The sequence below is a fragment of the Chaetodon auriga genome, chromosome 12 (genome assembly GCF_051107435.1).
Source record: "Chaetodon auriga isolate fChaAug3 chromosome 12, fChaAug3.hap1, whole genome shotgun sequence".
NCBI lineage: Eukaryota > Metazoa > Chordata > Actinopteri > Chaetodontiformes > Chaetodontidae > Chaetodon > Chaetodon auriga.
The window spans coordinates 8,992,402-9,018,693 of record NC_135085.1 but is presented as its reverse complement, the minus strand read 5'-3'; the positions used below and the strand labels follow the sequence as shown (position 1 = coordinate 9,018,693).

The following is a 26,292-nucleotide window of genomic DNA, read 5'->3' as shown; positions in this document are numbered from 1 at the left end:
TGTTTTTCTTTGTTTCCCATGTCATTAGAAATAATGGCATATTACCACAGAACCAACTCATTACTCGGCACGCAATTCGTTTCTTAACGCTGCACCATCACCTGCCCAGCTTTCACTGGGAGGAACGGCTGAAAATAGGTAGTACATGATGGGTTACCATGGTGAGAGAGAGAAAGAGAGATGGAGGTGGACAAGAGAAGGAGAGACGTCATGATTGTTTGCCCACGGGAAGGGAGAAGTGACCTCTAAATCGTGGCTGTCCTTGGAAGCGGCCTGCTAAAAGCTGTTGTCACACAGGGCCTCTCCTGGGGCGTCTTTGTTACACACCCAGCCCCTCTCCAAGGAACAGCAACGAGTGAGTCCTCAAATACAGATACATCTAGGTCTTTCTTCTGTCTGCAGCTAATTCTGAACAGACATGAAGGGAGTTAGTGAGAGTTACTGTGAGTGGCAGGTTGCTGTCACCCATCCAGCTGAATTAAAGATGGGAATTTAATGCTGGCGGTTGCAGCGCGTGAAGCCTGCTGGCAGTTACACAAAGCAAAGAGGAACATTTTCCCACAGTCGTAACCCCAGTCAATCTTTGGAGTGTCCGTGTTGCGCAGCGTGCAAAGCTCCTTTTCACAAAGCTCCACAGATGAGATGAGCAGGTCGTCTTGGATCCCTGCAGTCAGTGTGTAGCCGGTCACGGGTCTAACTCTGCTGTGTCGTATAGTAAATGCAGACTACACCTCCCAGGACTGAATTTCAGCATATTATTGCAATGACAGCCCTGCTAGACACATGCATCCACTAAGTTCTCTTCTAATTATGGGATTTACGCATTAACATGGATAAAGCTTTACACTGGTCTAAAGTATCTTTACTGGAGGACATATGCTTATTTTCTTGTAGTTGCCGTTAGCTTAGCTTAGCACAAAGACTGGAAATGGACAAACAGCTAGCCTGACTCAGTCTAAAGATAACACAATCCACCTGCCTGTGTCTCTAAAGCCTCCAAATTAACATGTTAATCTTGTTTGTTGTCTGCACAAAAATCATAGAGTAAAAGTGACATGTGCTGTTATATGTGAAGATTTTTTTGGCCAAGTGCAGCAATTTCCTGGAGCTGCTGCCATGAGGTTGCCTGACAACCAGCCTAACTCTTGCAAAGAAAGTGTAGTTCCCAAAATGTCGAAATATCCAGTTAACATCACCTACAGTACACAGCAAATGCATTCACTCCAATAAAATAAAACAACACTTAAAGGAGTATAGCATTGTATCCTTTCAAAATAAAAGTCCACATAATAACTGAATGCCATTTTTATTTGGCTAATAAACAATACCACACTGGCTCGGACTTCAACAAACACAGAAGGAAAGCATTGCAGATTTATGTGATGTGAAAATGTGAAGTGAGAATATGAAAAAGTTGATGTATTTTTGTGTTGTGTTACTTCTGTATTCATCTAACAAAGTTTTGTTTTGCAGCCACTGTGGTCGTACTGTTTACTAACACACACTCGCTGCTTTCAATGACTAATGATATAAAGCTCACTGGCTATTGACAAATGTGTTACTCTAGATTGGGCAGGATGCAGCTAACAGAATTAAGCACTGTCTCGTTTTGAGGAGTTTCTCTTACGGTTTCACCGCCCTTCTCTTTATCGGCCCTTTCCAGCTGTTCATTGTGCAGTCATGCTCAATTGTTTGTGTGAAAGCAAAGCCTGCATGGCATTGAATGAAGTGTTGGAGAGAATTATTTTGCGGCGATCGTAGCTTTCACTCAGTCGGCTTACCTTCTGTGATTCATTCAAACAATAGTTTTGGGGGTTTTTCATGGAAAGTGTGCCGAGGAGCTGCTACTGTTCTGTAAGACTGCAGCAGCGAAACGATACAATAATGCGTCTCTATGTAGGTCTGATATTGACGCGCGGATCGGCTCTTACGTCATTCCAAATCCACATACGCGCATAAATCATCCACCCGCCACCCACCTGAACGAATCATTTTCTCCGATTTAGAGACTCACACATCTCATCTACCAGCCCCTGTAGGCTATGTTGCCTTTTAAATTATGTCGAGCAGTGTGAGCTTTTCAGGTGACTTCCTTATACTGTGTTGTACTGATGTATGAGTGTTTTTACTGATTAGATATCAAGGCGTGTGGTCATGTTAATGCAGCAGATATCATGGGACATTTAGGCAGGAAAACTAAAAACTGTAGTAGGACAGAGGAGACCGTCGAGAGGAAACAGAATTCAACTTTTAGCTCCTGAAATCCATTTTTTTTTTTTTTTTAGGCGGATGTGATGGAGCTCTGGGTTTATGAGGAGGATGGCTGCTCCCTGTGGGCTTGTCAGAAGATTTAAATAATCAATAAAGTTACGCTGCTGTGCACCCCTGCTATTGATCAGAATGTTGATTTTTAGGACGCGGCATCATTACAAGTATGTAACAGCTGCACTGAGCTTAAAAAATTGACCCTAAAATTTCAGCTGGTGACTTTTGAGCCGTTCTCACTATCAAGTAAGTCATAAAGCCGCTGTGTGCAGCACAATCAAATCGAACGGCCTCTGCCTTCTTTATTGTGTGCCAACCTTGTGCCAGCTGCTTTGACCTAGTTTTAAATGAGAGTGGTTGTGTTCTTACATCTCCTTTTTTTTTTTTTTTTTTTTTACTTCCTTCATTCTCCGGATGCTTTTACATCACTCTGCCTCTATTTAAGCAACGTGCCTGTTTAATTTATATGTCCTCACTCTCTCCTGTGCTCGATCCTTATGGGGGCATCTCAGACTCCCAGTTCACAGAATTAATCCCCTCTTCACACATATTTCATATCCCTGCACATGGACCCGATTCCCGGTCTAAGAGCTTACTGTGTGTGATGTTGTGTCTCTTTGATTTTTCACTTGAGAACATCTGATAAGGATTCAAAAAAGATGGGAAGGAGCTGAATATGAGAGCCAAGATAAAATGAAGATTATGATGATGAGATCCCTCTTCCTCACCTATGTGCTGCACATATTCATACACCGTTTTCAGATATCAAGCCATTCCACAGTGAATGCAGCACAGGCTTTTCTCAGAATCTGATCTGGGCGACTATTATGTCCGCACCTCCTCTATGATGGGCTGCATTTGACCACTGGCATCTTTTCTTTGTCTCCCAGGGCTGAATGAGTGTATGATCAACAATGGCGGCTGCTCCCACGTCTGCATGGACCGACCGATCGGCTTTGAGTGCCAGTGCCCCACAGGTTACCAACTACTGGACAAAAAGACTTGTGGTGGTAAATAAAGACACTCCAGATAGACAGATCAAAAAAATCAAGTGGCAGACTGGCTGCTGATCAAGCTACGATGAGTCTGTGCGTGAGTGTGTGATTGTCAGGGGTGTGTGTGTGTGTGTGTGTGTGTGTGTGTGTGTGTGTGTGTGTGTGTGTGTGTGTATTGCTTTGGGCTGTTCTCAGCTCTCTAGCTGTCTGTCTTTGTTTAATGTGCCCGGCCTGCCACTCCCACAGGGAAACATAGTCATACTGCTCTCTCACACACTCACTCTCACACACAGATATATACTCTGTCCTTCACACCCTTCCCCTTCCTTTTAACACATGACATTTCTATATCACACCTCAGGAAAAAAAGCCTGAGGTCTGCCGGAAGGGAGCAGAACAGAAGTGGACAGGGATACGCCCCGTCTCGACTTATTACTGACCCATTAACTGCCAATGATGATGTCTGTTTTTCTCCAGTTATAAATGTGCAAGTTTACTCAACCACTGCAGCCGTTATTCTCCTGAAATCATTGTCATATTTACATTTCTAGGAATATAGTTATCATGTACAGCTCATGAGGGTGAATGATTACTGTCTGTCTCTGTCGGACTGCGTTTTTTTCTCTCTGTCTCTCAGTTGATTGATTGCTTCTCTTCCCTCTGCTCCCTGCAGACATTGACGAGTGTGAGAACCCTGACGCTTGTAGCCAGATCTGCATCAACTACAAGGGGGATTTTAAGTGTGAGTGCTATGAGGGGTATGAGATGGACCCTGTTACGAAGACCTGCAAGGCAGAAGGTGAGTCACAGTGTGTTACGATCAACCACGCAGGGTGACGACAGGATTTCAGTCAAGGGTTTGCATTTTCGAGGCTGAAAATGAGACTCAGCGATTAGTCAAAAACCAGACGTGGATTTGGCTGAACAGTGAGACCGCAGGCACCATTTGAGTCACGACTTTCGGACTTTTTCAAAAAACTGAAAAATTATGATATGATTTTTGTTAATGTCTGAACCAAACAAGCATGTCCCCTTTAGCCTGGACAGTATGATTTGTGGGCTGGGCCGTCTCTGTAGCACCACAATGGTTCATTTCTTACGGTATGTTGTGACACATTTCACCTTCAGCAAAAAATTGCAGCTCCTGCCGTTTGGATATTGCACTAGGCCATATTGCGAGTTCAATAATGTTTTGATTGACTGTTCACCCCTAGCACAGATATATAGATCATGTTCCTGCATTATAGGGTAAATAAAATGTTTTGTTGGTTTCTTATGTATGCAGTTTAAAACCTATATAGCTGCTCTTAAAAACATTGCAAAGACACATTTTCCTCCACTGACAGCTCTGTTGTGCTCTTGATAACAAGATATTCTCTCAGATATCCCAATGCCTCATTAATGCAATACTTCACTCTCAGCTTTTGTACCACAGTGTCAAACCCTCCTCATTTCATAATCACAGACATCTTTCTGCTGTTAGGTTCTCATCATTGCTGTAAGGCAGCCACACACAGTTTCTCGCTGGCCAAATCTGTCCTCCACTGTCCCATCCCATTAGACAGTTTGAGTGACAGGCTGATGTGTTCAACCACGCTGAACACTTATAATTAGGTGTAGCAACTCTTCAGGGGTACCTGGCTGAGTCACAGAGGAGGCTAATTACAACAAATTTAATCTGGTCTCCTGTTAGGCTTGTTGACAAGAGTGGTTAGACTAGTGGAGAACAAAGTGAACTGCTAACAGGCCAATTAATTTTCTTTGACCTCCAACTATGGCCAAGAGCTATTAGCAAGAGGATTACAGAGAGAGGCCAGTTTATATGTTTACGCTTCATTTCCCCTAAAATGTGCATTATTTAATTGGCAAGAGAAGACAGTGAGTCAAATGAAATCCCTCTGGCCATCAAATGTTCCGATTTCATTTCCCTCAATTAAACTGAGCTCGTATCAAAGCTTGGCAATCATATGTGTGTATGTGTTTGCATTTGCACACGCTGTATATGTGTTTGGATTGTATCTGGCCCCTGCTTCTGTCTCCGCTTGTGTATTTCTCTGTGCATGACTGCCCAGTGTGTTTGCTATCACTTCATCATAGCCAGGAGAGAAAGGCCATGTGTCAAAAGCAGCTAAAGCAGAATCTCAGTGAATGCAGCAGTTCCACCACTTGGTTTTGAGGCAGTGAAAACCACTGCTGCCGTGACAGCCCATAAAACCAGCAGGGGACCCTTTTCCTCTTTAGAGGGGTTGGAAATGTTGTCATTGTAATGGCCAGTTTTTGAGAACACTTAGTCCTGAACAGCACTGTCGTCATTCAGACTTTGGGCCGGGAGAGGGAGGAAAGCAAAGAAAGAGGGGGCATGGAGGAGTTTGATACTACAATGGGGCTATGACACAGACTGTCGAAGGGAAATCTGAGGCAAGCATGCCATTAATGAGAGAATATCATACCTGCCTGTACAGATAACACTGCAGCTGCCATCCTATTACCATGCAGTGTCAGAAAAAAAAGATTGGCTCAATATAGATGTTACAAGACAAAGGGGGGCTGTAGTTGCTAGCCAGAGTGATAAAACCTTCCCTGCAGGCATACAATGTTGGTGTATCTGTCACCCACTTGGCGTTTTCCTGCCAGAATTATAAGGAGCTAAACATAAAGATATGATAATATAAAAGCTCCTGTTCAGCTTTGGGTCTAATTAAAATGCATCGTGGGTGACCTTATCACAAGTGGACAGCTCTAAAAATAGGTGTGAAGGCACCCAAAATGAAACAAGGACACTCAAAGCACTCAGTGCTGATAGATATGTGTGCAAATATACCATAACCTGAGGTGAGACATTCTTATGTGTTTCCCTCTGTGACAGTGTGATGTTTCGTGTTTCTTAGGTGTAGTTTTTTATCTCGTATGCAAATATCCACTGCAGTCCTCTTCTATTGCTCTGTGGCTGAAAGCAAATATGTGTTTTGGCCATGCTTGCGGCATAGCTCAAGGAATGCCAATGTCAGTGGGTCGGCCGGCCAGCCTGAAATATCTCCACATCTATTTGATGGATTGCATTGAAATTTTTGCAGACATTCATGCTTTCGAGAGGATGAGTTTTTATGACTTTGTTGAAGCTTTGACTTCCCTTCTTGCGTGACCATGAGGCTAACATTTGTGAGTTTTAACGCCATCATGAGGTCAAAATGACTGAATGCGTGTGTTGCTAATCAGCCTCGGCTGCAGTTTGTGTTATTGCTAATTAGCAAATTAACAGAGTAAACTAAGATGGTGATTGCGGTAAAGCATAAGCATGTTAACATCGTCCTTGTGCGCATGCTAGCATGCTCATGTTAGCATTTAGCTCAAAGTCATTGCAGTACCTAAGTGTAGCCTCACAGCTAGCACGGTGGTAGACTAAGCCCATAGTGGTCACAGTTTCCCTTCCGATTAAATCAAATGGGATTGGGGAATGGAAAATCTAATCACAGGTGATCATATTAAGATACATTCGACTGCCAGGTGAGACCTGCAAAGTGTAGCTGCCCCTATAGTAGAGACAGTGCAGGTATAAAAATATGCTATTATCATTATTCTGTTGCATTCTGGGGGTTAAACTTTAATACTGTTGCAGCTGCGTATTGCAGGACCTCAGTAACTGATCCGTGTTGTTTTGGGTCGGGTAGCAAAAGCAAAGGCATGGAATCTGTCTGCTTTATCTTTGTTCAAGGTTGTTTATCAGCCCTCAGAGGAAATGACGGCATCGCTTGTCTCTTAGTGTGTGCCCGCTGATTTATGTCTATTTAATTATACGGCTTGTGTGAAAGTTGACAGCTTGCTGTTCAGACAGGAGCTGAATGCTAAGGTACCTCTGATCTATATTTGCAGGGAGAAGATAATAAGGAGTGTACAACTTAATGATGCGTACAGACACGTTGATCAATACAGCAACTATTCAGCACTTTTTAATGAAGGATTATTGTCCCCATACTCTTGTTAGAGGAGGATATTGAGCCGTATCACACCAGCTTTGTTGTGTTATTTAGTGTATCTGTGGTAAAAGATGGCATTTAGAGTATTGACGTCTGTGCCACAAATGTGCTGCAGCGCTTTAAGCTGCACTGCTTTTTGACTCTAAGGTGTAGCCTCGGTGTTGTTACTGTAGAGGAATGACAACATCATTTCCTGACACGCCGCATCTCCAATCATGGTCAACCGTCTTGAGTGCAGCACAAAAGCCTGAAAAGCTTTTTGACGCTGCACTGAAAAAAAACATCCTCTCAGGCTTATGGGCATCCTCTTTTTTTGTGTCCTTCCTCTACAGCAGAATGATGCTCTATGTTTTGGGTGTAATTATTGACAGACGTGTAGGGTCAGTCGTTATTTCTTGTTTCTAATCAAGTCTAAATCAAGACCGTGTTTGCTCAGAATGTGTTTAACTCCACTGGCCAAAGGTTAGACTAATCATATTACTCTGCACTTACTAAATTTGAATCATACAAGGGATGCTGTGTATGGAGGATTTGTGGCCATTATCTAAGCACATCACCAATCCACATATCAATAATTTATTCGTTTTACTGACAATCTACGGTCCTGCTTCAGCCTCTTTTCTAAATTGCTTTGCACTGTGACTGTGATTGTAAATCCCAGCTGGCTAAACTCACCCATACTTAGGCAACGAGTTCTGCTTCTCCGCTTTGTGTGCAGGGAAGAGCCCTTATTTGCTGTTCACCAACCGGCACGAGATCCGACGCATCGACCTGGTGAAGAGGGACTACAGCCAGGTGGTGTCCACCCAGAAGAACGCTGTGGCCCTGGACCTGGACGTGGCCAACAACCGCGTCTTCTGGTGCGATCGCTTTCACCGGAAAATCTACAGGTAAGTCAGGAGCAGCAGTTCAGTTTAGAGCAGAAACCTGAGTTGTGGTTACTAATCCAATTTCATTTCAGAAACACTGTCACACATCAGAAGCTCGATAGCTGGAAGCTCTTAGCTTTTTTTTCTGGAAACAGACAAAGTTTTCTTTGTGTGTGTGTATCCTTACTTAGGCCAAAGTGAATGTGTTAAATGTATTTGTTTTCCCATTTTTGGGTTTTGGGTTTGGGTTTTAGGATTTTTGGAAGAATTAGAATCCCACATCGTTTACGTCCACGTTCACTCGCCATCAGTCTTCTTCTTACATGCCTTTGTTGGCACATTGCTTCATTTCATACCACATTACTGCCACTGACTGTTGGTCAGTGGAATAACATGAAGCCGCTGACAGATCGCTGTATGACGTCACTCACTTGTGCATGGCCGTCACTGTGTGCACACACAACATACTAACAAAATGGGCCACCACTCTCTGTAAAATGTTGCTGTGCAGTGCTAATAGTGGTCAAAAGGATACTACAGGGTCCCTTTAATTTACATCACAAACCTGATCTTAGACTAAAAGCCTGAGTTTAGGTCAGAGACTGAGGCTACATATAGAAACTGAGGCCTCATTATACAGTAGATGTCTTATTTTATTGCAACAAAGCTTGAGTTTGAAAACACACCCGATGTTAGATTGGACTTCTGAGTAATGCTTGATTGGACTCCACAGTATGCTTTTGGGTATGTTGCCTTCAAATGTGTCAGAACTGTCAGAATTTGTTTCAGCGGCACTTCCTGTGATAAGATTTCTGCTACCCAGAAGGTCTTGAGATGCAATTATCTGATGTTGTTCATCGCAGCATGAACCAGAAATGTTTCACGCCTGTAGTCTGCTAATTAGTGCTCATGATCTTTTATGTATTCTTTACAATTTTCAAGTTTAACTCTTATCAAAATGCCTGCAATTGAAATGACTTTTGAATTCATGTAACTTTGAATATATACAGATGCACTTAGATAACTTTGATAACTTTTGCAAACGTTATTGATGTATCCGTGGTTTTCCATTGATGAACAGCTGGAACATGTGAATGTTCCAGCTATTTTTACAGTTTAAACAACCAATCAACCAACAAAACAAACAATCTGAATGTGACAGTACAAACACTTGATATAGCAAATCTCATATTGCTGCACCCTGACATGATTCCCTGGCACTTGCTGTAATGAGCATCAATCTTCTCTTCTGATGTTTTGAAATTCAATCATCTGACTTGATGGCTCCGGCCTGCTATTATTTTAGATTAATTCCATCCTTCCTATTGTTATCTGCGTTTTCTCCCCAGAGTGTATTCTAATTGGAGCACAGTGTTCTCTTTATAAAATGGATGTTAAGAGAAAACCTCTCTTGGGAAGCTGAAATTGAAATTCCTGTTTGGGAGCACAGCTGCCTGGCCCTCACCTCACACCTCTGCCGGGGCCAAATCATTAGCGAGCAGGGCAACCCCTGAGCAAGGCCTTGTCTATTCTGATAAGTGGTGCACCTAAGAAGGACGCTAACCCCCGGATGAACCTGCGCAGCACATGGCCCAAGGCTGCAGCTCATACACCAATCCCTCTCTCCACTCTGCAGTCGCTTTACAGCACAGTCCAGATTAGAATATGCATCCGTTGTTATGATACATAACCTTTAGGCTATTGCAGTTACTTTTATATAGTTACAGTTACATTCTAACTACTTTCTTGGCAAAGTTGATAAAGTGGCATAGCCTGTAATGACATCAGTAAAAGTGAATATTTTACCAGGGTAAATCTTCTTGGTATGGTGGCATGTAATAAGAAGTAGAATAAGAAGAATAATAGTGTATACAGACTCATTATCAGAAAATAAGGCCCCACCAGGCAGTCAGCATTCCTCCACTGCACATTGATTTTGCAGTAACATCTGGCTTGCTTTAGATTATGAATTCCACGTTCTCCTGCCCTCACAATACCCCCTCCCTGCCTTATCGTCCTCCCCCTGCAGTGCCTTCATCCATGAGGCCAGTGACCCCTCTCAGCAGGTGCCTCTGGTGGATTCATCCGTGCAGACCCCAGTGGGTCTGGCTCTGGACTGGCTCCAGCACAACCTTTACTGGACCGACTCCGGAGACAAATCCATCTCTGTGGCCTCGGTGGACGCCACGAAGAGACGTGTCCTCATCAACACCGATCTGAGTGAACCCCGGGCCATCGCACTGGATCCCCACCATGGGTAAGGAGGAGATATGTGTGCTATGCGTGTTTCTTTGTCCAGGAACACAATAGGAAGTGCCTTGAAACCAGACCAAGGATTGACCATGTTATACTAATGACAGGAACAACACTCATCTCTGTTGGTTATTATGCAAGCATCCACTGACCTGCACAGTTAATTTGTATTTTCAAAAAGCATGCTAATTAGTCAACTCTGTGCAATGAATTTCCATAACAATTTACAGTATGTCAGCATAAAATAGAATCAAACTGAGCTTATATGGGTTACCCTCATCTACGTCTCTTTGAACATGCTGGCAGACACCAGACTGAGCTTTTTTTTCTTCTATAATATTGAAGATGATGGTCAATGATGCCAGATAGAGATTTGTAAAGTGATTTCAGCCCAGGACCCAGCAATTGAATAAACATAATCCTCCTCTGAGACCCCTAATGGTAAACATAAGAGAGCTGTTGTTGCTGTATGTGGGAATCCAGAGTAACAAGCCTGTGACCCATTTAGCATCCCGACTCAATTGTTTTTTTAGAAATTCTGTCCTAGATGATTGCTCCTAATCTGGGAAGCTTTATGAATTTGTATAGCAGTGTGTGCTTCTGCAGCGTTTGTGTTCCGGTGATCCAAACCCAGATGAACACAAGCACAGACGTAAACTAAAATAAACAGGCACATAGACTAAACTGAGGCAGAAACACAGGGAGATTTTCACACCCGATCATAACTGCCCAATAGGAATCCTGCACAAACAGATTTCTTACCACGACACCAAATGAGTTTTTTCTTTGCAGGAAAATTCACTTAATGTCCGTAATACAAATTTGCATAGAAATGACAACGTAAGCCACTGTGTACTTTGCTGCTGTGATTACTGACTAATATTGCACAGTAACCATTCAATCTATACTGAACTCGTGCAATAACAGCTTTTAAATGTGATAGTTGAAACACTCTGGGGTTTGGTTTAAGCCCATCACAAATCACTGCGGTGCTGCAGAAGTTAGCTCGTTTTCCATTTAGCAGATTATTTACTAACACTGATAATGCAGATTAGCACAGCAGCAGAGTTCATTGGAACACACCACTCAAGTAATTATGACATAACAGGCTGTTGGAAAGCAAAAGAAAGGGCAAGTTTCTGCCAAATAACACGGTGACAAAACCAATAAACACCATGAGTTCATCCTGCAAAGACAAAATGTGTTGACTGGATTTAAAAAAGTCCTCCTGGAATTATACAAAACGTGTTATGGGATTTTTTGGTTGGCCTTACAACTTAAAAGAACCACATCCACACAAAACGATATTCTTTGCTAAGTAATATGATCATAGCTGCTTCAACAACGGACCTGATCTACTATAAGCTGCTGAGGGAAAACAGTGATGCAGTAAGAGTGTGCGTGACGGATGATACTGTTACTGCATTGTAGCTCTTTGTCTTGTGCGGCGATCTCGTGGTGCTGAACGGACAGCTCCCACAGAGCTGCACGGCACAGACATTAGATTTTTGCTGTTACCTTTATTTGCTGTCACAAATGCATTTTTGTAATATACCAGTAGTTATTAGCAGATATTTCTCCGCTCTGTCTCGCCTTCAAAACAACCTGCTCCGCAAATCTTACAGGTGCTATTCCCAGACATCGAATCAGTACTGTGTCTGTTACAGTGTTCAGCCTGTGGTGCAAAATCATTTCAAAGCTATTTGACATTCTGCTGTTCTATTTTGGCTCATATACTATTGTTCTAGTACAATAGGTGCGGTTTTTAGCAGCACTGCTTTTCTCTCATTGTACCACTGTAAAGACGGTGGTGCAGTCCTCATAATAAATATAGAAGGATGCTATCTGACTCATGCGGCGTAAAGTTAGCAAACCAACACCTCTGTGTCTGGTAGAAACAACTCTCCAGACAGACTCACTGATGGACACCTGTCTCTGTAGGGCTGTAAGATTATTGCATGATTTCATATGTCTTGCTGAGCACAGCGGCACTACATGAACACTCCATAATAACAAGTACCTTTCCTTTGTTCAACCCAGCTTCATGTACTGGTCAGACTGGGGCACTCAAGCCAAGATAGAGAAGGCCGGGATGAATGGAGTGGATCGACAGGTGCTGGTGGCTGATAACATTGAATGGCCCAATGGCATCACTCTAGGTGAGAGTACAATTCTGTATTTCACACCTTCTGTCAGTTGTTTTGTGCTGCTTGATGTGCCTGAAGCACAGTCCTGAAAAAGAGCTAATGCACTCAATCCACTGATTGGAGGTAAAGGTTAAAAGTGATTGAAATAGTGAGGGTAAATGTTAAACGACGATGGCAAAAAATTGATTTATAAAATTATCACAGTTGCTTTTGAGTGATATCTGAAGTGTTTAAGAAGTTATACATCGACACAGTAAGACTTGCAGCTGTGTAATCGTGAGAGTCTGACATTTTAAAATGTAATCAATATCACCTAAAGGGATTTGTTGGTCAGAGTGCGCGAGTGCTTACCGCAAAGACAATCAATTTCTACTCAGCTTGGGAACGTCTTATCTGTGTGTGTGTGTGTGTGTGTGTGTGTGTGTGTGTGCGTGCTTCTCAGATGTAGCCAACAGGCGTCTGTATTGGGTGGATTCGAAGCTGCACCTCATAGCCAGCGTGGACCTGAACGGAGCTCACCGCAGGACACACATGTCGTCTGCAGAGACGCTGGGACATCCCTACGCGCTGGCTGTTTTTGAGGTTTGTGTGTAATGGATTTCCATGATTAAGACCGTTGTCCTTGGTATCATCCAGCCTCCCACATCTCATCATATCTACATCTCTCTCAGCCTCACAGGGCCCTGCAGTGTGACTGGGAGTTTGAGTGTAATGACTGTTAAATTCAATTTACTGTATGCTCCGTTTGTGTGTGTGTGTGTGTGTGTGTGTGTGTGTGTGTGTGTGTGTGTGTGTGTCGTTCTGTATTCCCTCGGATGGTTGAGTGGCAGAGCATACTAAACACAAGATAGGGAGTAGAGAGCGGCCTAAAGCAACCCACACACGCATGCTTTTGGTCATCAGCCAGCGCCTGCGTGTGTGTGATATGTCAAGTCCATCACAGAAATTTACATCTGGTTTTGTTCCAAGTGGTCCAGCAAATCTGCTGCCTTGTGTGTGTTTGTGCTTGTGTGCAAGTATGCTTTACTCACAGACTCTTGTCTGGGATGTCTCTGTGTTTGCCACTGCAGCAAAGTCCCAGCCACTTTCAGATGGGTATTAATGACATCACCCAAGAGGCTTAACCCCCAGTGGGACTCCTCTGAAAGGGAACTGGTCTCAGCGGGAGCAGAGATACAGGTTTCACTCAGCAAGCAGACCAGATTTATTCCATTTGTGCGTTAAGGGATCATGAAACTTGTCCCAGCTGACTTTTTAAAGTCAAAACACCAACAATGGATTCAAATATCCCTCCTTTAATGGCAAGAGAATGAAGAAGTTAAAAAGTGACGAATATTCAGAGCAATACCACTATGTAAAATACTGCAGTATGAGTAAATTAAAGAGGTATTATCAGCGATCAAGTATCAGAAGTAAACGTACTCATTTTGCAGAATCACCCTGGTCAGTTTTATATTGTCATGATGCTGTAATGTGAAGCAGCATTTTGATGTTGTAGCTGGTCAAGTTGGAGTGAATATAAACTCTTTCAGTCAGTAGAGTAACACTTTATATGAAGATACACATATTCACCATTAACTACTTGCCTATTTGCATGTAATTAGTAGCATATTGGCTCTTAAGTAGTCATTATAAAGCACTTATTAATGAATTATCATGTGGGTGAGAGTTTTAGGTGTAGGTAATCCACGCACAACAACTCCTTACTTACTATCAGTAAGCAGTAACTCTGAGGTTATTGAGGGAAAACTCTGAGTTCATGGCCTAGTAGTTATGGAATATGGTTAGAGGTTTGGATTATTATGGGTTACAACCACTAATGTACATGTTAATAAGCAATTAGTGAAAGGTGAATATATATGTTCTTTCATATAAATTATAAAGTAGCCTAAAATGCAGCTTTTCAACTACAGTACAGGTAAATTCAAAGTGTGGACATGAGTACAGTGCTTGAGTAAAATAGATACATTCCACCTGTGCTAAAAAGCTCTCATTTTACAGGAAAATGTAATAATATAATATAATGAAAATTGTAATAATATAAGTTGATCGCACATCTTTCTTGTTTTTCCTCTCAGTTTTAACCTTTAAAAATGAAAATACCGACAGACCGTGAAGCTGTCCAAAAAATAACCTTCAACATTTTCTTCCTGAGCGCTGCTGTTCGTCCACCCTGCGGGCAGCACTGGAGTGTAACTCGCAGAAATGATGATAAATGCCCTCTGGTGTAATACACGATCGATCCAGGGCTTCTCTGCTCTCTGCCCTGTTGTGACTACAAGGTGACCTCATGTTCAGGATGTTCAACATTCACCAGTCCCACATCACTGAGCGCAGCTGGTCATGGTGGACGTCACATTACCATCTCTCTCTGACTCAATGACTGACTCAACGCTAACACGCGCGCACACACGCTCGTGTTGCGAGGCTCATTGTCTGGACACTCGCTGGAGATTAGCCTGTAGTTTCTACGGCAACCGCAAAAATGTCAGCTCTGGTCTAAAACTGTCTTTTTGAACTGTTGAGGGAGTGAACAAGGGAAACAACAAGGATGGTGAAAATATGCCTCTGAGCTACTATGTTTTGGCCTAAATATGATGTGTTTTAATCACTTAAGACGCTGCAACGATCCAGAAAGGATGTGCAGACACTTGAAACCTATAAAAAAAACCTGTCATTACACGCCTGCTGTTTATTGTAATTGTTGTTGTTGTACTGCTGCTCCAGTTGAATAAAAACATCTCTTAGTTAATGTAAAACCTCTGCATGTGCATTTCCTTGATGCATTCATCCCCTTGTACTATTTGCAGAGGAAGCCAAATTAACTCACTCTCTCTTCTGCAGAACATAACGAATTAGACGATGTGCGGCAACAAATATTTCTCAGTGCGTGTTTCATTTGTGCTAATTTTGTCTCTGTTGTTTTTCCTCAAATAACTTCAACTTGTGAGTACTCTGAGCCAACAGTTTACAGCTGTTAACCCTGCATCTCATGTCTCTCTGTTGAGGTCATTTTGTCCCTTTGTTTCTTCTGTTTGTTTGTCCCTCTGTTTGATTCACCCACTTTCTGTCACCTGAACGTTAACACATTTTTTGTACTGTCTCATTCACATTGAAGGGCTCGTTACATACATGGCTTCCAGAAACAGAACTGCTGTGCAGTATCAGTACATTATGCAGTATAGTCCAGCATATAATCCAGATTTATTTCCATTGTTGTCCTTTATGTGACAACACTAAGAGTCTACAGCCTTGGTAGCAGCTGTCTGAAGCTGTACGCATTAATGCTAACATCATCATGCTAACATACTCACCATGAGAAGGCTAAATCGGCATAATGTTAACTATGTTCAGCACCTTTGGTTAGCGTGTTAGCATGGTGACATATGCTAATTAGCACTAATCATGAAGCCCAGTATTTGAGCTGTTGGAGTTTGGCTGTTTGCCAGCGTGTGCTCTCAGGTTCGAGCCCAACACCACCCTGGATAACTTGTCCTGTGTGTTGCTCGTATTAAGATCGATCGTGATTCTCCCTGTGTTTCAGGATCGTATCTACTGGACAGACAGAGACAGGGCAGCAGTCTTCATGGCCAACAGGCTGACCGGTCAGGACATCCACACGCTGGCTGAAAACCTCAACGACCCCCATGACATTGTGGTCTTCCACCAGCTCCGCCAGCCACAAGGTGTGTGTACAGGACGAGTGAGGGAGAGTGTGTGTCTGCGCGTCTGTCCGCTTCTGTTCACTCGCCTCCTCTTGATGTCGTTGTGTGAGCTGAGTCCCATCTCTGCGACCACGTTTCCTCCTTGGGTCGATGTCGACCAAGGCACATGAATAAATGATAGTGAGGCTTGTGACTGAGGCAGAGTGATCAAAGCACGGGGAGCAGCCGTACATTCACACATCTGTCAAAACCCTGCCTCCAACTGGATTCTTTCTAACAGGACAATCCAGATTTGAGCTGAGCTGAGCAGAGCTCTTAATCATGAATGCGATGGCTGTGTATTTACTTTCTTGTGTGTCAGTTCCCATTCCTGTCTCAGCCTGTCTCTTCTTATGCCATCCTTCCAGTGCGTAGTCCGTGCCCATTTCTATTTTAATCTTTCATTGTGTTTCATCACTGTCTCTCCACTTCCATCTCCACACATCGTTGTCTTTCCTCGTTCGTATTTGAACAAGACTTTGGGATTAACACAGGAACTACTTGATATTTAGAGCAAGTTTCTGCACAGCATTTTATTCTTTGTATTCTCTTAGATTTTGTTTACGCAAACTAATGGGCTTTGTTGAAAGAGAATGCAGCAGTGTTCACAGCGGGGGAACAATGAAGTGCTGCAACTTCTCCTGTGTCTCTCTGACTCTCTGCTATCTCCCCACACTGAATAAGTGATAATCTTATTTATATAACCATAACTGTGTAATTCTCCATGTCTCTGTCTGTCTCTCTGTGACTGTCTTCAGGCCCAGACAGCTGTAATCTGGGCAGTGTGGCCAATGGAGGCTGTGAGTACTTGTGTCTTAAGGCTCCGCAGATTACCGAGCACTCGCCCAAGTACACCTGTGCCTGTCCCGACGGACAGGACCTGGGGCCTGATATGAGGGGCTGCGTGCCAGGTGAGCGTGTTTACGAGTGGTAATAATCAATTCAGTAATCAATATTTAGTAATCAATGGCACCTAGGGGGATTTGTTGGGCACAGCGCCAAAGTGCTTACAATGTAGATAATCAAATCGTACCTCACTTAGGCGAGCTCTTATCTGCAGCATTATATAGCACTTTACTACACACAGTTACAAAGTGCATTAGAATAATAACAACAAAGCAAAGAAAACATGTCACATTTGCTGAATTAATGAAATCGCAAGGCAGACTGTTGCACAGTAATGAACTGAATCATATTCAAGGTTAATCTGGCACATCATGCTTAATGATGTATTACTTGGGTATCTCGCATGTCATCTATACTGTATTATCACCAGCTCAGTATATGTGACAAATAGTCATTTTTGAAAGAGTAAACACTGCCTAAAACCTGTTTATGCTTCTATTAATAACTATATTTTACTGCACATTTAATAAATCAATGGGTATTTTATTCATAGCAGATAATAATTAATAATGAATTATTAAATATGCTCCCTGGAAGCATCATAGTTATTGAAGCTGTAACTAAAAAAGATAGTTGCTAAGCAACACATACAGGCGGCGGATGCAATAACATGGACCAACGTTTAATAAAATGTAGTCTAACACCACATTTCTTGGACAAACAGCATTTGTGTGGCTCATAATGCTGTGTCACATTGTAGTCTGAGATGAGATGTTCACACTATCTCGTCACAGCAGCTGTCCCCTCACAGCTGCTTTGAACAGACCCAAGATCAGTTGTATTCTCCAGAAACATAAACAAGGGTGTTTGTGAGTGACAGGAGTAATTAGTGTAAGTGTACTGCTCTATATGAGATGATGTTCATGTTGCTCTGTCCACCTGTTTGAAGCAGTGTAAGAGGTGAATGTTGATTTTTTTGCTCACTGATGTTCAGATATGTTTGTCGTGTTCCCCCCGTGTAGGTGACCCCAACCATTTGTAATTTCATACAGAAATATCAGTATAAAATAGTACGTAAACTATATAAACAGACTACAATAGGAGTAGATATACTTATAAGCCCCAAAAATTATTATCTGTGCTCCTTTCACTGGTTTGAAGTTCGACCATTTTTATCGAAAGGTGATAACAATTGTGTGGTTGTTTGCTGTCAATCAAATCTGATCAAACCACACTCAATGCCAATGCCTAATAATTGAACTAAGGATCTTTTATACAACTTTAATGTTGCTTTTTTTGGTTGTCAACATTTACAGAAAAGATCAGAGTTTGGAGAAATAAGTTTTTTTTTGGTTAATGTACAAAAGTTAGACTAGAAGATCGACACGACTTGAGCTTCAGAGGTGATGGTCGGTGGATCTTGTTACCTTTGGTAAGAGAAAAGCTAGCTGTGTCCCCCTGTTTCCAGTCAGGCTAAGCTAAGCTAAGCTAACCGTCTCCTTGCTGCAGCTTCATTTTTAGTGGGCAGAGTGAACTGACAGTGGTATCAATCTTCGCACCTCGAGAAAGTGAGCGAGCATATTTCTAAAAACATGAAGCAGCTCCTTCATGGTAGAGAAACGCATCGGCTCTGCAACACGTCTACAATAATCCAGCTTCTTGAGCTCCTGCTGTCCTCCCCCTGTCTTTGAAGCAGCGCCAAGAAACGAGATGACACCGACATCCTCGCCCCCTGCTGGATTTACACCTGGCACCAGGGCGACCGTTGCTGCAGACTTCCCACCTCCCTCAGGGGGAGTGTCCCAGGCGGACGCCATCCCCCACCTGACCACAGCTTCCTCTGGTGCCCCTGATCCCCTCACACCCCTCTCCACTCTGAAGCCCGTGTCGTCACAAGAGTCAAAGGCACTGGGATCCCACTCCACCGCCACCACCATGGTCGTGTCTACCACGCCTGCGGGGGACAGCAGCGTCTCTCAACACTGTAAGTGGGCCGTGAATTCAAAATCAGTCAATGCTGCTTGTGTGTGAAGACCCTGAAAATACTACCACAGGTAGTGTAAATAAGTCTCTTCTAAACACATCCAGGACCTTGTGATTAACATTTTTCATGTGACCTCTCTATGATTTCAAAGAACAGAGCAGCCCATTCAGGAGTTAACAAGAGATGTGGTCTAATTCTCTGATAAAGCAACACTTTCACCTAAGCGTCCTCGTCTCCTGCCAAGTACCACATCCCATGGTCCCACTCACGCTCATAATGTAGCTAACAACCTCACCCTCACTGTAATGATGGCATTAAAGTGAGATACCTACAAGCCCTAACAACCACACTTGGCTGACTTTAATAGGAGTGATGGATGGTACCTTGTCACCTTGAAAATGTCGCCTTTCCCTCCATAAATTGTGCTCTGCGTGGGCTGTTGTGTGTCTGCGAGGGCACGCATGCACTTGTGTGACTGCCCATGAATAAGTGTGTCAGTAAGAATGTGATATGTAAATGAGTGTGAGGTGGAGCCTGATTAAGCCGGGATGGATGTAGTGCAGAAGGTCAGGGGTTTGTGTCAAGGTCGCACTCCGGCAAATGCCAAACAACTCACCATTCTTCTCTCCATCTTCCAGTTTCATTCCAGCTGCTCTTTTCCCTATCTGTCTCTCTTTGTAAAACACTCAGAGGCGTGCACGCATGATCACCCTCTCCCCGCCTCTCTGTTTTATCTCCCTCTTCTTCCACCGGCTCTCCCTTCCTGTTCTCTGATCTCTCACTCCATTTCTCACACATTTTTTATCCCGTACGCTTTCTCACTCTTATCCCTTCTCGCTCCGCTGTCTTTTCCGACCCTCGCTCTAACTCCTCTCTCTCTCTTGTTCCATCTCTCTCTTCAGCTGGAAGCGAGCATTTCCTCCTGGGCGAGAACCTGACAGTGGCTGTTTTGGGAGTGGTCATCCCCATCGGTAAGTCACCCGGAGCCTTCTTGTCTGTGTGTGTCCGTCCACAGTAAAGGGCTGCAGGGCTGCGCGAAGCTGCTGTCTACCTGCTGCCCATGGCCACTCTGTTTGTAGTCCATTCACACCGACCCTGCTGTGGCAGGATGAGAGAAGCCTGGCCCACAGGTCTTCTTCGCTGACGTTTCTCAGGAGTCATTTTCTGTGCGTCTGACATTGCTGCCACGCTGCATTATTCACTTCACACTGTGTTGTTGTGTTGGGTTCTGCTACAGCCAGACTTGTCAGTAGGCCTTTTGTCTGTGTGTGTTCATCGGACTGTAGTGCAGTCAGCACATGAAGGTTGGTGCACCTATGTTCTTTATTCTTTGTTTGGAAATAGCTTCAAATAGCTTCCACAAAGTGAACAGTAATAAAAGACAATTCAAAATCACACAGTGTCAATAAGACAAGAAAATGCAACTTAAGCCAAACATCAGATTTAGATTTTTCCAAATTCTTAGTAATAAGCAAACCAATAGGTCCTTGATTTCAGACGGAGCTAGAGGCTTTTCATTTCTATGTGTAACTGTCGATGTTGACGGCTGAAATATTAACTGTACAGCGCAGATTTCACCAGCTGCATCTAGGAAGCTAATTAAGCTAGCGTTAGCTGCATGAGTTTGTTGAAAACGCTGCCTGTGGCTAGCTTTAAATATATGATACTCAGTCGCTACATACATGATGTTGAGCTAAAAGATTAAAGCTGCATGTAGCATTAACATACAGGCAAACATAGAATGTATACACAACATTTAGAAAAAGGTAACAAGTGACAAAAAATGTAAGCAGGAATAAAAATAAAAATATAACTAAGTAAAACTAAATATATCATTATATAATATGTATTATGTATAATGGGTGTGACGGGAGACAGGAGTGTAAATCCTGATAGGAGACATTGTGAGTGGACAATCACTGTCAGTTTTGTTTGTGGTGCTGAGAGAATTGAAATTCCATTTTTAAAAAAAATCAACATCTTTTTCCAGAAAATGTGTCCCTGTTATTCTGGATAAGAGAACTTTGCATTTAAAGAGGAATACAATTTGATTAAAATAATAATTTCCCCAGGGAGTATTTTCCCTGGAGTACAGCTGGTCCTGGTTTGACAGCGCCTGTCGAAAGAAAACACCTTCTGTATATGTTGAAAATGTTCCCATAGACTCGTCTGTGTCAGCAAAAACCAATGCAAAACCAAAACGAAACAAGATAAATCAAGCCACTGGTTCAGACCGGCTGTTCTTAAGGTGAAGAGAAAGTACAGGAGCCCAAAAGAGACGCGCCAATAAAGCTTTCATGTGTTATCGGTGCTTTATTGGTCTAATTTAATAAAGCATTATTAAATTGCATTGCTTATTCAAGGACACATTTGCTGAGGATGAGTTGCCAAGAGATTATGATGTAATGTGATAGTTTAAATTTTTGCTCCCCAAGGATAGTTTAAAACTAATTTCCTCCACAGTCGGGCCACTAATGGCGTTTCACTCAGCTGATTTTTCCTTTGACCCGATGTTTAGCCGAGCCACCCACACACACAACCTCTCTGCCGCTGCCCCCTGCCCTCTCTGTCCCCCGCATGCCTGTTCTGCTCCTCTCTGTGCCTCTCATTTCATCCCATGGACTCGTTATGCCTTGTTAACGCTCCCCCCTTCCCGTGTCCCTGCCGCTGTGTGTTAAACGCATGCAGTTCCTATCGTTGCCACAGTGGTGTTCGGCCTGGTGTGCGCCGGAGTCTACCTGGTGTGGCGTAACTGGCGGCGCAACTCCACCAAGAGCATGAACTTCGACAACCCCGTCTACCGCAAGACCACCGGCGAGGGCGAGGAGGACGAGATCCACATCGGGCGGACTGACGGCATGGGACACCACGCGCACCACCACCCGTACCCGCAGGGCGTCAACATGGGGGTTGTCGGTGCAGGAGCCGGGACCTGCCCACAGTTCATCGCCCTGCCACTCGGGGGCAGCATGCCCGATCCAGGGACCCACTGGTACACAGAGCAGCCCATGCTCTCCACTGCGAAGTGACCCACGAGAGGGGATTGCGGGGAAGATGGCCGCTCAGGCACACGCACACACAGGGAGGTCAGGGGTGACTTGGACTGAGTTTGCAAAAGGGACGAACAACATATCATCAAGCATTACATGCAGCCATTCACAGCCATGTCCTATGCCAATTTCCATTTGAAAAACAGCAGCATTAATAAGACTAACATGATTCTTTAAGAAGATGTTTCATACCTTTTCTGTGCTGGAGCTGGATCTACTTTTTTCTCCACTAAATGTTGAGAATTAGTTACAGAATCGTTAATGTGTTACAATGTGTTCCCAGCATTGACCTAAACTGGATTATGGAGTCAGACTGGTTCCTCTCATGAGTCTTTTGAGTGAGGTGTGCTGTGTGTCTTACGTTTTGTGACGGGGCTAGTGAGAGGTTTCATCTTTGATGTATTAACATGAGCTTTGTGTTATTCCTGATGGGCCATGCAGCTTTGGGAACACTGTTTAGGAAGGAGGAGCTCTGAAACTGGGACAGCATCTGCGTTGATGGGACAATCTGTACAGATTCGCGTTAGAATCAACCACAGATGTCATAAATGTCATTACTGGTGTGTCATCGTTAACATTTTCCCAGATGGGTTTTCTTTTGTAAGATTTTTCCATTCTGTGTTACCACCCACATTATGTGCTTTCTCCCTGGTTCAGAGCAAAGCCTTTTAAGGGTGAGTTGTTTCATATTTCAGAGTGCCGTTGAACATGGTTGATTTGTGAGGTTATGTTTTTATTTGACCTCCAACACCCCAGAGTTTTGAGGGGGTGCAGCAGGTTTTGCAGACTGTAGGGAAGAAAATGGAGATGTGCAGTATTCAGACCTTTGTTTGCTATGAGCAGAGAGGATGCCAGGTCAGAGGGAGTTCTGTCTTCTTTACTGTGACTTGTTTTGGTGTTAAATGGTTTGAGAAAAGCAATCGAATGCAGCTTTTAGCCGGGCTGCTGTGTTACGTAGTTGACAAAAATCCCCCAGTGTTGAAAATTTTATTTGATCACCCGCTTTTGACTGTGACACACATAAATACACACGGGATGCAGCGATAGCAAATTCATGCTGCTCTCCAGAGGACGGAGACAACGTGCACTTGCCCACCGACAACATAAACAGCATGCATAATCGCTCACCGACTGACAATGCGGCCATTCATTGTTCCAGGCAAGATACGCAAAAAACACAAGCATGCACGCACACATTTAGAAAAGCAAGCTGGAGCCCATAAACTGCTCTCCTCCTCCTTGGAAGGCCGAAATCTGAGGAGACAGTTTTGGATAGCGCCATGTGGGAGAGCCCAGCTGGTGGCTGCGTGATGAAAAAGACCCGTCATGTGATGTAACCGCAGAAAACTAAAATCCGACTGATGTAAAGAGGTTGAGATGGAATTGTCCTATCAGTGATCACGTTTCACGCCGGTTTAGTCCCGTCATTAACACTGTCCATTCATAAACCTTAAAAGACTGTGTGTGTGTGTGTGTGTGTGTGTGTGTGCTTGTGTGCGTGTTCACTATTATGCATGTGAGTGCTAATGTTCATCCCACAGCCATATTTGAACTGTTTTGTACGCTCTTTGTTGCACAACCCTCTTAGAATGCCTTCTGTATTGTGTATTGCATGGACGAACAGTGTATGGAGGTGTGTAGATACACAGGTGTGTAAGTGCGTGCGTGTGTGTTGTGTGTGTGTGTGTGTGTGTGTGTGGCAGTGTATGTGTGTGACACTGGAGAAGCTTGGAGGGTGCTTTTTGATTCATTGATTTGTAAATATGTTTTCATAAGGTTTTTGATAATGTATTATACAATTAAAATGTAAAAGAGAAGATGTACATAAGATTTTAGATAAAGTGTTGACAGGTATATTAATTTATTTGTATAAAAGCAGAGCACTGCATTCCCTGATTGTAAGAAATCTGAATTATCCACCAAAGTGGTTTGTGTTGTTTCTTGCTGTGCATCCATTTAGCGATCTTTTTTTGTGTGTGTGTGTGTGTGCAACCCTTTTCTTTCTCTTTGTTCGCCCACGTAAATCATGGTGTCCCCTCCAGAAAAACTCCCACATCTTTGCAACTCTTCCCAACCTCTGTGTTAATGAGATGAGTGATTTTGGTTTATTTGTGCCTTTTTGTTTGCTTTTTTCATTTTCCTCTAGTGTTTTTCATGAAAAGAACAGGGATCCACCAACTGCTGTACATGCAAAAACGAACTGTATGAAGACCAAACTGGTTCCACTTTTTGATTTTCTGTAATGGATTACTTTTGAATATCTCTATATATTGATATATAAAATCTGACTGAAAATGTCTTTCATGTGTGCCTTTTCCTTTTCTTCTAAAATATCACACATGCACATCACAGACCTGCTGCTCAAAGAGAATATTTGTATGTTAGTGCAGATCTTTAAAGCGAGACTGACGCGTGGTCACAGGTGACAGTGACAGGATATTGGCACATCGAGATGACATTTTTCAGTTCTCTAGCGCTTGTCTTTTTTTATGTGAACGATAGGTCAAATAACTGTGTGTAATATGAAAGATGTTGCTAATAGTGACAGTCTCACGGAGAGTTACAACCCAACTCTGCTGTTCCCCACAGCGCTGTGGAGCTGCAAAGCCTCTTCTTTTGGTTTTTGGGCCCAATTTACAGCTTATTTCAGTGTCAGTGCACCCTATTTCCAGATGCTGCAGGCAGGTGTTTTTAGCTAAGAAGTTCTGATAAACCACATGTATGCACCCTGCCTAGCACCAAACAGCAGACAGACAAAGTTAGCAATGAGCTAGTGAACATAGATAAGCATTTGTGTGTGTCAATATTGGACTTAACATTCATCAGTGCTGATGCTAATACTGCTACATGTCTGCTGGATTTGTATATATTTGACAACACTTTATTATTATAAACCATAATCATATATTACGTGTGTCACTGTTTTCAGCTTGTTGTGTAATTCTGTCCCCAAGTGGCAAAAGGAATCCATTAATGCAGCTTTTAAGACATCATCGTCATCTTCAGGCAACCTGACAGACAACAAGTAGAACTGGACCACAAGCAGCAGACAAGAAAGGTACATGTTTACTTCTTCTACTTTTGTGTAACTTGCTAACATGTAGCACAAGGAGAGCAGAAAACTGACTGAATAATGTCTTATGTTTGATAATATTAGCTAATATTAGCTGTTATAGGCCACTGGTCACACCAAGTAAGGCTGTAGCAGCATAAGCTCCCGAACGGATTGAATTGAGTCTGTCTTATTGCTGATGAATTCAGGCTGTTTTTATGTTAAAGCAGATAAGAAGCTGCTCTTATAGTATTTTGAGCGTCCATTCTGTCTGAGCTGCGTTTCACATTCATCCACTTAATGATTCATCAGCACACAGAAAAACGGTCGCGGATAAATCCAGTCCATTATCGTTATTAAACTGAAGCGGGACAAATGCCTTCAAACTCTTCCTTGTTGCACATTAGGATATTATGCAATAAGTATTTATTTTTTTTATTGTTCCAGTGGTTCATGCAGCAGACAAATAGGTGTCACGCATGTTCACTGTTGCACAAAGGACAAGATGAACACCTTTATTCACTGTGGCGTGAAAGCCTGTTTGGGAGGGGGGATGCTATGTTTTGCCTATACATCTGCGGTCTACACCGACACATGAATACATATTGTCAAAATGGTTTGATTCTGTTGTTCATGTACAAACGTGGGTCATCCCTTCAAAGCACATGATGTACAGTTTGATGGAGCAGGACTGGTTTCCATACTCTGCCACTTTATTATAGTGTTTGTGTGCTTATACTGAGTACTTTATGTGACATGTGGTTGATAGAAAAGCCGCTGATTCCATCTCCAGCTATCCATCTCTCTCTCTTTTTCTGAGGATATGCATTTGCTCAGGGTCATTACAGCAGCAGGACAGTCAGTCAGCCAGGCTGGAAAAAATCCTCAGGGGAAATGAGGTGGCTTTGCTCTGTCAGAGAGAAATCCAGCCTCCTCCCCGTCTCCCACACGCAATCCTTCTTGTCTTATCTCACAAACATAATCTCAAGTCCTCCTTGCAGAAAGACTAAAGCTCTGCCCCTTTCTGTTTCCCAGGGGGTTAGGAGAACAAAGGCCACTCCAACACATCTGCCTCCACGCCTGACTGGGCCGTTCCAGCTGTCATACAGCTGGGTTGCAGGTGAATCTCATTGTGTCCTCTGTCGGAGTGGAA

The 26,292-nt window shown here is 43.2% G+C and overlaps 1 protein-coding gene across 2 annotated transcripts in view; it reads left to right on the top strand.

The window, feature by feature from the left end:
* Positions 1–24,386, top strand: part of LOC143328794 (low-density lipoprotein receptor-related protein 8-like) — a 73,933-nt gene extending 49,547 nt beyond the window's left edge. Inside the window, exons 8-18 of one of the 2 annotated variants that reach the window (XM_076744117.1) lie at positions 3,156–3,275; positions 3,934–4,059; positions 7,953–8,124; positions 10,133–10,360; positions 12,397–12,515; positions 12,946–13,085; positions 16,048–16,189; positions 16,966–17,118; positions 18,750–19,037; positions 19,940–20,008; positions 21,744–24,386. In XM_076744117.1, coding sequence (XP_076600232.1) covers positions 3,156–3,275; positions 3,934–4,059; positions 7,953–8,124; positions 10,133–10,360; positions 12,397–12,515; positions 12,946–13,085; positions 16,048–16,189; positions 16,966–17,118; positions 18,750–19,037; positions 19,940–20,008; positions 21,744–22,066 — 1,880 coding nt within the window. In that variant the 3' untranslated portion in view covers positions 22,067–24,386. Of the gene's footprint in view, positions 1–3,155; positions 3,276–3,933; positions 4,060–7,952; positions 8,125–10,132; positions 10,361–12,396; positions 12,516–12,945; positions 13,086–16,047; positions 16,190–16,965; positions 17,119–18,749; positions 19,038–19,939; positions 20,009–21,725 lie in introns of both variants that reach the window. The other variant, XM_076744116.1, reaches the window with a different exon arrangement.
* Positions 24,387–26,292: the final 1,906 nt, after the last annotated feature.